This window comes from Lithobates pipiens, unplaced genomic scaffold (assembly GCF_037356315.1).
Source record: "Lithobates pipiens isolate NorthernLeopardFrog02 unplaced genomic scaffold, aLitPip1_a1.2 Scaffold_23, whole genome shotgun sequence".
Taxonomy (NCBI): domain Eukaryota; kingdom Metazoa; phylum Chordata; class Amphibia; order Anura; family Ranidae; genus Lithobates; species Lithobates pipiens.
Genome location: NW_027507785.1, coordinates 332,997,043 through 333,012,090, shown reverse-complemented (window position 1 = coordinate 333,012,090; position 15,048 = coordinate 332,997,043). Strand labels below are relative to the sequence as shown.

At 51.1% G+C, this 15,048-nt stretch overlaps 1 protein-coding gene across 1 annotated transcript in view; it reads left to right on the top strand.

The window, feature by feature from the left end:
* Positions 1-15,048, top strand: part of MAST2 (microtubule associated serine/threonine kinase 2) — a gene marked incomplete at its 3' end in the record, with an annotated part of 122,762 nt that extends 107,714 nt beyond the window's left edge. The window contains 7 exon segments of the mRNA XM_077450736.1: positions 2,096-2,394; positions 2,924-3,136; positions 4,698-4,924; positions 7,608-7,730; positions 10,033-10,169; positions 11,398-11,588; positions 13,330-15,048. Coding sequence (XP_077306862.1) covers positions 2,096-2,394; positions 2,924-3,136; positions 4,698-4,924; positions 7,608-7,730; positions 10,033-10,169; positions 11,398-11,588; positions 13,330-15,023 — 2,884 coding nt within the window.

Sequence of the window (15,048 nt, the reverse complement as noted above, 5' to 3'; positions counted from 1 at the left end):
AGAGAGACATGGCATGTCGGCTCAGGGAGACATGGCATGTCGGCTCAGAGACATGGCATGACGGCTCAGAGAGACATGGCATGTCGGCTCAGGGAGACATGGCATGACTGCTCAGAGAGACATGGCATGACTGCTCAGAGAGACATGGCATGACGGCACAGAGAGACATGGCATGACGGCTCAGGGAGACATGGCATGACGGCTCAGGGAGACATGGCATGACGGCTCAGGGAGACATGGCATGACGGCTCAGGGAGACATGGCATGTCGGCTCAGGGAGACATGGCATGTCGGCTCAGGGAGACATGGCATGACGGCTCAGGGAGACATGGCATGACGGCTCAGGGAGACATGGCATGACGGCTCAGGGAGACATGGCATGACGGCTCAGGGAGACATGGCATGACGGCTCAGGGAGACATGGCATGACGGCTCAGGGAGACATGGCATGACGGCTCAGGGAGACATGGCATGACGGCTCAGAGAGACATGGCATGACGGCTCAGAGACATGGCATGACATCAGAACCACCCCAGTTTAGGAAAGAATAGAAACTCTCTAGAAGTTTCCCTTATAACAGCCAGAAACACGAGGAGGGTTTTTAATATATATATATAAAAAAAAATGTCTGCAAAGTTTTCCAAATTGTATCTCAGTTATCACTGAGGCCCATGCCACACTCATGATGCTATTAATGGTGGGACATGGAAGAGAAACTCTCACCCATTTCCACTTGTGCCATGAGTGCTGCAGGACAGTGCAATAATTCTAATCTCCTACCCTCTAACCCATTCTAACACTGCCCTCTAATTCTGATCTCCTAAGGCTGCCCTCCAACTCTAACCCCCCTAAACTCTACCCTCTGACCCAGGGGTCTCCAAACGTTTTAAGCAAAGGGCCAGTTTACTGTCCTTCAGGCGTTAGGGGGGCCAGACTGTAGCCAGTGGAAGTAGTAAATGCCCCTTCATTGGTTTTAATGGGAGTAATAGTGCCCCATTGTTGACATCTATGAGAAGAATCATGCTCCATCATTGGTGTCAGTTGGTGGAATAGTGCCCTAAGGGCCAGATAGAGGCAAGTGAAGGGCCACATCTGGCCCCCGGGCTGCAGTTTGGAGACCACTGCTCTAACCCATTCTAACACAAACCTTCTAACCCTAGCCCTGCCCTCTAATTCTAATCTTCTAATGCCACCCTCCAACTCTAACCCCCTAAATTTACCCTCTAACCCTAATCTATTCTAACAAAAAAACTTAACCCTAACCCTGCCATATAATAGTAATCTCTCTAACCCCAACCTTACCCTCTAACTCTAGCCCCCTAACCCAACTCTCTAACCCTAACCTTTAACCCAACCCTCCCACTCTAACCCATAACCCTACCTTCTAATTCCTATCCCTTAACCCTACCCTTTAACCCCCAAACCCTGCCTCCTAAATCTATCCTCCTAGCTGTACCCTTTAGCCCTACACTATAACCCCCCTAATCCTAATCTGTATGATTTGGGACCTTTGCACCTTTTAGCCACCCCACATCATAAGTGTGACCTGAGCCTGACTGTTCATTCCTCTGGATCTCTTTATATAATAGCTCAAGTGAAATAATTGGCAGTTACCAGGTAGCTGTGCTGATGGCTAAAAGGAACATTCCCAATCACACTGATAGTGGTCATTATAGGCGCTCTGCATTCACCAGTCGCAGGATGGTAGATCATTTGTAACTCCTATAGGCCGGAAAGCCGGGAACCTGGGCACTGTATACGTGTTGGTAAGAATAACAATTTTGCTATTGATTTTTCTTAAAAGGCTACAAAGATTGCATAATAATCATAATGCCCCCCCCCTCCCCTCCCCCTTCCCTATGCCGTTTATAAAAGTGTCTGCAATGAGAACTATTTTCAATGCCTGTGTCACCCAATCAGACTCTTCCTGTCCTAGTTGTCGGGAGGGGTGGGCGAATGAACCATGTGGGTGATGCGGGCACCGCGTATAGTTCAGTCACTTTCACGCGCTGCCGGCCGTTCGTCTAACGTGTGTGTTTCCTCTCCGCTTCCTGTAGTCAGAACCGCCATCTCCATCCTTCTCTTCTCTTTTTAGTCTCCGGAAACGTCTCTCTGCCTCAGAGTCGTCCCACACCGAGAGCGACTCCAGCCCGCCGCTGACGGTGCGCAGGCGCTGCTCCACTCTTATCGACATGCCGCGCTTCGCTATCTCCACTGAAGAGGAACTCCGCTCGCAGAAGAAAGCAGCCCTGCATGAAACTGCATCAACGCCGACTTCCTCCCATGAGGGATCTGCGCAGCCTGTGGAGCGAGAACTGAAACTGGATGAAGATCTGGGGGCGAATACTCCATCCTCTACCTCCAGTAACATCAGCACCTCCACCACCCTGACAGGTAATCGCCCAGCACTGAGCGGCCGGCCTCCGGCATTTAAGGGGGTGTCAAATATCTCATCTACTTTATTTTCTACGTTTTTGTTAGAAACCTCTGATAGAAGCTGCCCTTCTCTAAATCCAAGGCCACATATCTCTCTCTCTCTCACCCTAGAGGTGTGAGACGGCTTGTGGTAGAACTGAGGCCTTGCTGGTTCACACCCAGTGTGGGGCCTTGGGGGTGTGCAACAATTGCAGCTTCTATTACAAGTAGGGAAACGAAAAAAGGAGAGCAGGTGCAGGCAGGCTGGTGCTTGTCCATACTCCCCATAGAAGGCTGAATCGCAAAGACTGGCCGCATGTTGTCATCCTTTTCAGAAAACTTTATTGTTCCAGATGTGTACACTAGAAGTGCTGCCTGTGCTCTAATCTCTGACGAAGCCCACCTCTGGGGTGAAACGCGTCACCATGCAGCTAGTTGTGATTCAGCCTTCCATCACAAGCCGTTCTGATTACTATATTTACTGACTTCGATTTTGTGTGATCTGCAGCGGGCAGCACGGTCGACTTCTCCGATCAGAGCACGCACATCGCCGGCACGGACTCTGACTTCACCTCCCCAAAGGCCATCAGTGACCTGGCTGTGAGAAGAGCGCGTCATCGGCTGCTGTCCGGGGACTCTGGAGAGAAACGCACTTCCCGACCCATCAATAAAGTGATCAAATCTGCATCTGCCACAGCGCTGTCCCTGATGATCCCCTCCGGTACGCCATGCATTCCAGGAACGATCGCTGTTATGTTTTGGGGAATAGATTTCCATCAAGGATGGATTTAGAGCGAGATAGAGGACGAGACTATGGATATCTATAGGAAGTGAGAAAATGGAGATATATTATATATCATATATCTATAGGGAGAGGATGGATAGAATATAGAGAGAGGGGGGCAAAATATATATAGAGCGTGAGAGTGGGGGGGCTCGGGAGAGAGAGAGAGATAATGGTGTGAGCAGTGAAGGTGCATCCATAAGGACGCACAGCCGCTGCCCCCCCTCTCCTGCCATCCTCTCTATCATCAATAGATTCATGCATTGCATCTATGGCCGCTGCTACCACCCCCTGCTCAGGCTCCCAGCCCCTTTTTGGGTGCTTGAATTACAACGGCGGGAGGGGGTTGTTTTTGAAGCACCTGATTAGAGCCGTAGGCCATAGGCTCTAATAGGCGTCAAAAAAAAGTGACCTGCGAGCGCCATGCTGGACGCTCGCAGGCCACTCAGCGGTGTTGGAAAGCGAATGAATATTCACATTCCTAGAAAGCGAATGAATAATCACATTCCTAACACTAAACCGCCACTCAGGTGCTTGGTCTTTTATCTGTCACCTGATTGGCTGAAATGACAGGCGCCACTATTGAACGCCTGTCAGGAGGAGAGGACGGGAAATGAAGACGGCAGGAGGCGCATGAAAGACCCTGCTCGACGCTGTCACCCGCTGCCCCACCAAGACAGCTTATGTGCCAGGCAGTCGGGGGGGGGGGGGGGGTCACACTGGGGGCATTGATGGGCACACTGGCTGCGTTTGATGGGCACAGTGGCTGCAATTTTCTTTCAAAAAATGTTTGGGGGGCCCCGCCAAAAAAAAATATTTGAGCACCAGCCGCCACTGGGTGAGAGAGAGAGATAATGGGGTGAGAGAAGGCGGAGAAAGAATAAGGGGAGAGAGAGGAGGGGGGGTGGATATATAGGTAGAATACAGATGGAGTCAGAATGTATATAATTGACGGCGCTATATAAGGACTCCGCTCTACGCTGTCACCTGCTGCCCCACCAAGACGGGGTATGTGCCGGGCAGACGGTGGTTGGGGGGGGGGGGGTCACACTGAGGGTATTCAAGGGCACAGTGGCTGTGTTTGATGGGCATAGAGACTGCAATTGATGATTTTCTTTCAAAAAAATTTGTGGCCGGCCCCCAAAAATTTTGAGCACCAGCCGCCACTGGGTGAGAGAAAGATGGAGAGTGAGCTAATAGGGTGAATGGCGGAGAGAGACTGGGGGGGGGGATATATAGGTAGAATACAGAAAGTAAAAAAAAAAAAATATATATATATATATATATATATATATATATATATATATATATATATATATATATATATATATATATATATATATATATATATAAAATTGACTGCGCTATATAAGTACTTGAAATATATATATTGGATGTAAGTGTATATATGTAATTGATGTGCAGCAAGTACAGAAATATTGATAGATGAACATTTCCTATGGCTGTTCTGTACTAATAAAGTCTTTCCTCTGCACAGATCACCACATGTGTTCTCCTCTGGCCAGTCCCATGTCCCCGCGTTCTCTGTCCTCCAACCCGTCATCCCGGGACTCCTCCCCGAGCCGTGACTTCTCCCCCGCCGTCTCCCACCTCAAACCGCCAATTCTCATTCACCGTGCCGGAAAGAAGTACGGCTTCACTCTGAGAGCCATCCGTGTGTACATGGGGGACAGTGACATCTACACCGTACATCACATGGTCTGGGTGAGTGCGCCTTTTCCACTCCTTCAACAATGAGGCTCTGACTTTAAAGTCTCTATAGATCAGTCAGATTGAGGTAAGGCGCAATGGACTTGGTGAGGCCCTTCTCGAACAAAAAAATCGGGGCACCATATTTAAAGACCGGTGCGTAACGTCCAATGGGAGCGCCAAAAATGTTTTAGTTTTGGTTCAAAAACACAGAAAAGCCATTGTGTTTTGGGGTCTCAAAGACTCCAACCCCCCTCCTTCAGGGTTTAAATCTAATGGAAGAAGAGTTTACCCCGCACCTCCTCCCGGCTCTCTCCTCCTCTACACTGATATCTGTACTCTTGATGGCAAAACTGAAAGTAGTTGTCAAGCTGCCCGTCCTGCCCTTAGCAACCGATGACATCACTAGTTGGCAGGACACAGGCGGGCGTCTTGCACAGCTTTCAGTCTTGCCAGCAAGAGTACAGATAAGAGCGAGGAGGAGGAGGGAGCTGGGAGGAGGTGCGGGGTGATGAGTGCCCTCCCTTCTCTCTGTACACAAATATTAAGAGTATGATATGACTATATTGGGCTATATGCCATTTTGCCGCTGCACCGCTAGGGACTCTTTGCGCTACCCTGGGTGACAACCCCCTTGGTCTAGTGGACTCGTCTGGTCTCCGCAGTATAGATTTCTGTAGTTAAAACCATTTATCTTCCCACAGCTCTATAACTGAATATGTAATCATTCGAAGTTGTGGTTATTTTGGTTGAATTTCTTCACTGCTCTTATATCCGTATCAGTGATTTTTTTTATTTTTATTTTTTTTTTTACAAAAAGTGAACTTAGCCCTGAACCTCCTGGGACAGGAGGTTCAGGGCTAAGTTCACCTTTTTAAAAAAAAAATAAAAAAAAATAAATGCACATCTTTTTGCAGGTAAAAAATAAAAATGCACTTCTTTTTTTTTTGCCCTGCAGCCTGTAAAGTATTGCACCCGTGATGCACTGAGAACTACAAGCCATCTGCTGCAATGGCAGACAGTACTTGTAGTTCATTCAATCGCAGGAAATTGCAAATGAATGATCCAGCCATGAGGGCGGAGCCCCGCAGGCTGCCGCATTGCTTTTCAATTTTGACAGCGGTTGTGGGAAGAGGATCCCCTGCCCATTGTCACAGTGGGGGTGCAGGCAGGGTGCTGTTTGGTTACATGTTACACCCTAAATACAACCAAAGGTGACCTGATCCTTTAACCACTTAAAGAGGAAGTAAACCCTGATGGGTGTTACTTCCTCTTTCATTCCCTGCAAAGGCAAAGCATAATGGACTACTATGCATCGCATCGCATCGCATAGTAGCCCATTATGTGTCACTTACCTGACACAGGAGCCAGCGAAGTCGCCGCTGTCCCCTGTAGTCCGCCGCGTCCATCTTGCTGGTGGCGTCTCGCAGCTCCGCCGCTGTCATTTGGCGAAGCCGCGACGACGTCACTCCCGCGCTTGCGCACGGGAGCCGACACGCATGCCGCGCTCAGTGCGCCTGCGCGCCGCTGTCTACAGCGCATGCGCCGTAGACAGCGGTGCCCGTTTTCGGGCAAATATCTCCTAAACCATATAGGTTTAGGAGATATTGCTTGGACCTACAGGTAAGCCTTAATCTAGGCTTACCTGTAGGTCAAAGTGGTTTGTAAGGGTTTACAACCACTTTAAGGACCGGAAGATTTTCCCCCCTTAATGACCAGGCCATTTTTTGTGTTGCGGCACTGCATCAATTTAACTGACAGTTGCGAGGTCGTGCGACGTTGTACCCAAACAAAATTGACGTTCTTCATTTACCACAAATAGAGCTTTCTTTTGGTGGTATTTGATCCCCTCTGTGGTTTTTATTTTTTTGAGCTATAAACAAAAAAAAACCCGACAATTTTGAAAAAAAAATATTTTTTACTTTTTGCCCTAATATCCCCCAAAAAATGTTTTTCCTCAGTTTAGGCCAATATGTATACTTCTATATATTTTTGGTTAAAAAAAAAAAAAATCACAATAAGCGTATGACTGATTTTATTTTTTTTACTAGTAATGGGGGTGATCAGCGATTTTTTTTTTTTTTTTTTTTTTTTTTTTAGCAGAACTGGGGCATTGCGGTGGGCGGATAAGACACTTTTGACACTTTTTTTGGGACCATTTGCATTTATACAGCGATCAGAGCTAAAAATAGCCACTGATTACTGTATAAATGTCACTGGCAGGGAAGGGGTTAATACTAGGGGGGGGCGATCAAGGCGTTAAGTGTTCCCTGGGGAGGTGTTTCTCACTAGGGTGGGGGGGGGGGGGGGGGAGAGAGACTGACTGGAAAAGGGGAGAGATCGCTGTTCCTGATCACTAGGAACAGACGATCGCTCTGCACTCCCCTGACAGAACAGGGATCTGTTTGTTTACATTGACAAATCCCCGTTCTGGCTCTCTGTGGAGCGAACAAGGGTGGCCAGTGGACATTGCGGCCGCTGATCACGCGTATCGGCTCCCCTGCTGTGCAGCGGTACGCCAATTTTGCGGTATGGAGCCGCCCTGCCGCAGTATGACAACGGCGGCTGGTCGAGAAGTGGTTAAACTATTGGGAGTACAGCAAATGTAGCCAATCAGAACATGTCTGCATATCAACTGTATAAATCCTGTATAATAATATCGCGCCTTCCCTTTCTAATAAGCCATCTTCAATTCCAGCATGTGGAAGAGGACGGTCCGGCAAACGAGGCTGGACTGCGAGAAGGTGATCTCATCACTCATGTCAACGGGGAGCCCGTCCATGGATTGGTCCATACAGAGGTTGTGGAGCTGATCCTGAAGGTAGGACAGTGTCGCGAACCATAGAAGAGCTTTCCATACGTTGGTGGGATGACCGATAGACACGGTGCTGTGTGGATTTTGTCTTTGTTATTCATATAAATCCGGGGGGGGTGGGGGGGGGGGCAACCTTTTATAGCACTAAACTGGTTCTAGATGCTTAAAGTGGTTGTAAACCCTTACAAACCCCTTTGACCTACAGGTGAGCCTAGATTAAGGCTTACCTGTAGGTCCAAGCAAACCTATATGCTTTAGGAGATATTTGCCCGAAAACGGGCACAGCTGTCTACGGCGCATGCGCACTGAGCGCGGCAGTTCCAAGAATGAAGCTGCCACATTTGTCGACTCCCGTGCGCGGGAGTGACGTCATCGCGGCTTCGCCGAATGACAGCGGCGGAGCTGCGAGACGCCACCAGCAAGATGGATGCGGCGGACTACAGGGGACAGCGGCGACTTCGCTGGCTCCTGTGTCAGGTAAGTGACACATAATGGGCTACTACGCGATGCGATGCGATGCATAGTAGTCCATTATGCTTTACCTTTGCAGGGAAAAAAAGAGGAAGTAAACTCATCAGGGTTTACTTCCTCTTTAAGGTTTTATACTTTCATTCATTCTCTGCATTTAGGTAAAGAACCTTCTGCATGCAGCTCCCCTTCCTATTTACCTACCTGAGCCCATTCTTGATCCAGCACTGTGCATGACCCTCCTCATTGGTTCAAGCACAGCATTGGCTCCTGCTGCTGACAAATCACAGCCAGTGCGAAGGGGGGTGGCGGCTAGCTATGGTGGAGACTTGATGGGTGGGGGGGCGGGGGGGGTGCCCAAGAGCGTTGGCGAGGGAACAGAGAAGGAGAATCGGGGCTGCTCTGTGGGAACAGAGGTACAGGTAAGTATGACATGTTTGTTTAAATGGTGAGTTCACCTTCACAGAGAAAAATCTGTAAGGTGAATTTACACGGTAGGACCCCCACCTCGCGCTCTCCCCCGTCCCGTGCCGCTGACCTGAACGGCGGCAGTCGCCCGTTCTGAGCCCTGGTATAGCCGCCTCTCAGCTCCGTGACTTAGTAATTCCCAGGAGCTTAATCTCCTAAACGTACCCTGTCAGGAGGTACGTTTAGGAGCATTCTAATTGGTCAGCGCAGTCGCATGGTCAGTCACATGGGCGGCCCATCCTGTCAGCAGGAAGGAAGAGGAGGATAGAGCAGGAAGGATTTCTAAGCACTGGAGCCATGAGACGGCTATACCAGGGCTCAGAATGGGTGATTACTGCCGGGGGGGGAGGGGTGTGCGTGAGAAGGGGGTCCTGTGTAATCATTCAACAGATGATTGAATACAACCAATGCGTTTCGGGGATCTGAACAACCCCTTTTTCATCGGAGCTTAAATTTATACTGGAAAGGAGTAGCAAAATGAGTTGGTGTGTATAATAAAGCGTCCAAAATAAATTTAGCGACATACGCTCGACTCGCTTTGCCACTTTGAGACCCTTCAAGGATACTTTTCACACGCAAACCCCCGATGAAAGGAAATGGTTCAGACCTGGCCCGCGTTGGCTGTTGTATATGGTCATCTGATGTACAATTCGTTTTCTTGGGCTCGTTTTTGGTCTGGTACTCGTAATGCGGCTTCCTACTACTTCTATTATTAAAGGGTATCTGTTGTGTGTTTGGACAGTCGGCGGCTCCTGATGTTTTCACCACGTCTGTCACTGAATGCCTTCAAATTCTTCTAAAAGGCAGAAGGTTTTTCACCTTCATTCAATGCATTAAGGGAAAAAAACCTTCTGAGTGAAGTTCTCCCCCCAGCCCCCCTTTATACTTACCTGAGCCCCATGTCCATCCAGCGATGTGCATAAGAGCAGCGACTCTCCCATCTCTCTCCCTCCTTATTGGCCCATACAGCACCGGGAGCCATTGGCTCCTGCTGCTGTCAATCACTGCAAATGAGCCAATGAGGCGAGAGGGAGGAGCTCAGGATCGTGGCTCAGGAGTATGCCCCCCATAGCAAGAGGCTTGCTGCTGGGGGCATTTGACAGTGGGGAGGAGCCAGGAGCGCCAGCAGGGGACCCAAAAAGATTATTATTGGGGCTGCTCTGTGCAAAACCATTACAGAGCAGCAGGGTAAGTAGAACATGTTTATCAAAGAAAAAAAATGACAAACTTTAGAATCCCTTTAAATATTGAAAAGATTATTTAGTATTCCTACCCCATCCCCCCCCCCCCCCCACCCCCCCGGTCATGCAATGTGAAAATTGTATTCTCTGATTATTGTATTGATAACATGAAATCTGATTACGTATTCCAGAGCGGCAATAAAGTCTCCATATCCACCACTCCTTTTGAGAACACTTCGATAAAAGTCGGGCCGGCGAGGAAGTCCAGTCACAAATCTAAAATGGCTCGCCGCAACAAGAAGAGTAAAAGCAAAGACGGGCAAGAGAGGTAAATGCGGGTTCTACCGTCACAGCCTGTCTGTGGTGTCCGGGGGGGGGGGGGGGGCTGTCTTTCCGTGGTGTTCATGGGGGGAGGGGCCTGTCTTTCCGTGGTGTTCATGGGGGGGGGGGCTGTCTTTCCGTGGTGTTCATGGGGGGGGGGGGGCTGTCTTTCCGTGGTGTTCATGGGGGGGGGGGGGGGCTGTCTTTCCGTGGTGTTCATGGGGGGAGGGGCCTGTCTTTCCGTGGTGTCCATGGGGGGGAGGGGCCTGTCTTTCCGTGGTGTCCATGGGGGGAGGGGCCTGTCTTTCCGTGGTGTCCATGGGGGGAGGGGCCTGTCTTTCCGTGGTGTCCATGGGGGGGGGGGCTGTCTTTCTGTGGTGTCCATGGGGGGGGGGGGCTGTCTTTCTGTGGTGTCCATGGGGGGGGGGCTGTCTTTCTGTGGTGTCCATGGGGGGGGGGGGCTGTCTTTCTGTGGTGTCCATGGGGGGGGGGCTGTCTTTCTGTGGTGTCCATGGGGGGGGGGGGGCTGTCTTTCTGTGGTGTCCATGGGGGGGGGGGGGCTGTCTTTCTGTGGTGTCCATGGGGGGGGGGGGCTGTCTTTCTGTGGTGTCCATGGGGGGGGGGGGCTGTCTTTCTGTGGTGTCCATGGGGGGGCTGTCTTTCCGTAGTGACCAGGGGGGGCCCTGTCTGTGGTGACCGGGGGGGCGGGGGCGGCATCTGTCTGTGGTGACCGGGGGGGGGGGGCCTGTCTTTCCGTGGCGTCCATGGGGGGGAGGGGCCTGTCTTTCTGTGGTGTCCATGGGGGGGGGGGCTGTCTTTCTGTGGTGTCCATGGGGGGGCTGTCTTTCCGTAGTGTCCAGGGGGGGCCCTGTCTGTGGTGACCGGGGGGCGGGGGCGGCATCTGTCTGTGGTAACCGGGGGGGTGGGGAGGCCATCTGTCTGTGGTGACCGGGGGGGTGGGGAGGCCATCTGTCTGTGGTGTCCATGCGGGAGGGCCCTGTCTGTGGTGACCGGGGGGGGGGCCTGTCTGTGGTGACCGGGGGGGGGGGGGCCTGTCTGTGGTGACCAGGGGGGGCCTGCTGTCTTTCTGTGGTGTCCGGGGGGTTGGGGCCTGGCTGTCTGTGTGGCCTGTCTGATGTCAGGAAAGATCATTGTGAGAATTAGTAGAAATGTTTTTAGGATCTATTTATTTAGACTTTTTAGAATTTCCTTTGACGATTTGTCCGTCTTCACAGCAGTAAGAAGAAAAGTTCGCTGTTTCGGAAGATCACAAAACAAGCGTCACTTCTGCACACCAGCCGCAGCCTGTCCTCCCTGAACCGCTCGCTGTCATCCGGGGAGAGCGTACCGGGATCTCCGACTCACGTCCTGTCCCCGCGATCCCCGACCCAGAGCTACCGCTCCACGCCAGACTCCGCCCACTCAGGTGAGGGTCATACTGCACATTTCCAATGTTGGAAGAACAACGGGGATTCTTCCTGATTTATGGCTTGTCCCGGGGATATGATTGGTTGTTGGTCTGGAAAGTTTTATTTTTTTGCTGAATACGTTTTAAAGTCTTCCAACATTAAAGTGTTTAAAAAAAAAAAAAAATGTTTTAGGCTTTATACTTAAAGTAATTGTAAAGGTTTTTTTTTTATTTATTTTTTAACCCCTTCCCAACCAGGCGCCGCAGTTATACTGTGGCAGGTTGACTGTACATCGGTTCGTTTTTTGATCACTAGGGGTGGCGCGAGTGGCCGCGGCGCAACACTGGAGCCGATGCGGGTTCCCGGCGGTTGCTCTGACTGCCAGGCACCAGCGATCGCTCCACACAGACAGAACAGAGATCTGTCGTAAACAGACAGACCTCCATGCTGTCAGAGGCGAGGAGACTGATCTGTTGTTCATACGAAGGGGGGCACACCTGTTCAAGATTGTGTTTTTTTTTTTTTTTTAACCACTTGCAGACCGGACCATTTTGCTGGTCAAAGACCAGACCACTTTTTGCGATTCGGCACTGTGTCGCTTTAACTGACAATTGCGCGGTCGTGCGACGTGGCTCCCAAACAAAATTGACGTCCTTTTTTCCCACAAATAGAGCTTTCTTTTGGTGGTATTTGATCACCTCTGCGGTTTTTATTTTTTGCGCTATAAACAAAAATAGAGCGACAATTTTGAAAAAAAACGCATCATTTTTTACTTTTTGTTATAATAAATATCCCCCAAAAATATATAAAAAAACATTTTTTTCCCTCAGTTTAGGCCGATACGTATTCTTCTACATATTTTTGGTAAAAAAAAATCGCAATAAGCGATTATTGATTGGTTTGCGCAAAAGTTATAGCGTTTACAAAATAGGGATAGTTTTATAGCATTTTTATTAATAATTTTTTATTATTTTTTTTTTTTACTAGTAATGGCGGCGATCAGCGATTTTTATTGTGACTGCGACATTGTGGGGGACCCATCGGACATTTTGACACATTTTTCAGACCATTGTCATTTATACAGTAATCAGTGCTATATAAATGCAGTGATTCCTGTGTAAATGACACTGGCAGTGAAAGGGTTAACCAGTGGGTGGCAGTGTAGGGGTTAAGTGTTCCTAGGGGTGTGTTACTCACTGTGGGGGGGTTGGGCTTTCATTTAGTGAACACTGATCTCTGCTCCAATCACATGGAGCAGAGATCAGCGTCACTAGTTGCTAGGCAGAATGGAGAAATGCTGTTTAATCGGCATTTTCTCCATTCGGCCGCTCCGTGAGACGATCGCGGGGATGCCCGCGGCGATCGAGTCCGCGGGTCCCGCGACTGGACTCACGGGGGTCCCGACCAGCGCGGGAGCGCGCCACCGGCGGCGCGCTCCCGATGGCGCGCTCCCGATGGCAGGGCGGCATTGAATATTGGACGTACCTGTACGCCAATATGCCTGCCCGTGCCATTCTGTCGACGTACATCGTCGTGCGCTGGTCGGGAAGTGGTTAAAGATTTACTCACTTCCTGTTTTGTTTCCAGAACAGGAAATGAAGGGAAATCCCCACAGATTGCAAAAAACAACCTGATTGGGGTTCCTATCCAAAAAATATGAATGCTTTGTCTATACATAGACTTTTTTTTTTTTTTATGCTCTCCGGTTTAGTAAATGGCAGAATCTAAAATTTGTTTTTTTCTCACTTCTTTCCTCAGTGGCCGGGAACTCCTCCCAGAGCAGCTCTCCGAGCTCCAGCGTTCCCAATTCCCCGGCCAGCTCTGGACACATCCGGCCCAGCTCTCTGCACGGACTGGCCCCGAAGCTGCAACGGCAATACCGCTCCCCTCGGAGAAAATCTGCAGGGAATATACCACTGTCCCCTCTGGCACATACACCATCCCCCACGTCTCAGTCCACCTCACCCCAGCGCTCCCCCTCTCCTCTACCGGGGCACGGCTTGGGCAACTGCAACCTCATGCAATCCTTCCCGGTGAAGCTGCATTCTTCCCCGCCCCTGGTCCGCCAGATCTCCCGACCGAAGAGCGCCGAGCCCCCCCGTTCTCCGCTGCTGAAGAGGGTCCAGTCTGCGGAGAAGTTGTCGGGCTCGCTGTCCTCGGAGAAGAAGCTGGCTTCCTCCCGGAAACACAGTCTGGACATCTCTCACTCCGACTTCAAGAAGGAGATCCTGCAGAGGGACCTGAGCCTGCAATGTCTGCCCGAGTCCCTGAGCGAGAGCAGCGGAGGAAAGGCGGGGATCGCGGAGAAAGGGACGCTGCACAAGCCGTCGTCGAGAAAGCTCGGGGCGATTCGCCAAGACAGGGTGGAGAGGAGGGAGTCTCTGCAGAAACAGGAGGCTATCCGGGAAGTGGATTCCTCCGAGGACGAGACGGATGACGGCTCGGAGGATAGTCAGGACGGGAGGAGGCTGTCCTTCAGGACGGACCAGGATTCGGGTTCTGGATTTAGCGATGAGAAAGATTCCTTCCAGACCCGACGCAAGAGCAGAAGCGACAGCGACTCCTATCTGCTTCTCGTCTCCCGGAGTAGAAGCGAATCAAAAGCGCCCGGCACCCTTACCCCCAACTTATCCTGTCCTAAGCTGTCAGAGTGTAAGTCTAGAACACTCCCGGAGTCTTACCTGACGTCTGCTGCTCAAGCCGCAACTCTAAAGCACAATGCCAGTCAGGCCCACGAAGGTCCGCACGTGCCCGCGAAACCACTCCATGAACTGAGCCGCTGTGACAGTCCGCTGAGTGCGGGGATGCAGCCTGGCGTTGCCCTCCCCGTAGACTCCATTAAGATAGAGGTGCCCGTGTGCCCTCAGGCTGGTGTTCCTGAGATCGCCCCCACACCTTCTGCAGCCACTTCACAGACTGATGCGCTACACTGCCCCGCCCCTGCCACCCTGTGCCCCGCCCCTTCCACCCCCTGCCCAGCTGCAAACGTGCAATATTTGACAACTGCCGGTGACCGGGGACCCGAAACGCAACGCACTTTACTCGATCCTGGCGAGACCGCGGTGGCGCTAGGTGACGGAGCTGCTTCTCCCGCCACACCGATGGCCACAAGTGTCCTGGGACCGGTGAAGCTCGCCGTGCCGGGAGCCAAAGAGGCCGGCCACCAGTCGGGAAAGTGGGAGAACACGCAGAAGAGGTCCGATATTTCAAGGTCCGAGTCCGTTCAGAGCATGAAGGCCGCCTATGCCGAGGGAGCTTTCAGGACATGCTCGTCTCTAAACGAGTGCACCGCGGCCGCCATCGGCCAGCAGATGGACACTAAGAGCTCGGAGCTCCCCTCCTCCGCGGACCACCCTGCGGTCAGGTCTCAGTCACTGGGTGGGCTGAGCCAGAAGCTGCAGGGGGAGGGGAAAGCAGACTGCCCCCCCTCACAGACAGACAGGAAAACATAGCAGCCTTGTGTGAGCCTGGACTGTG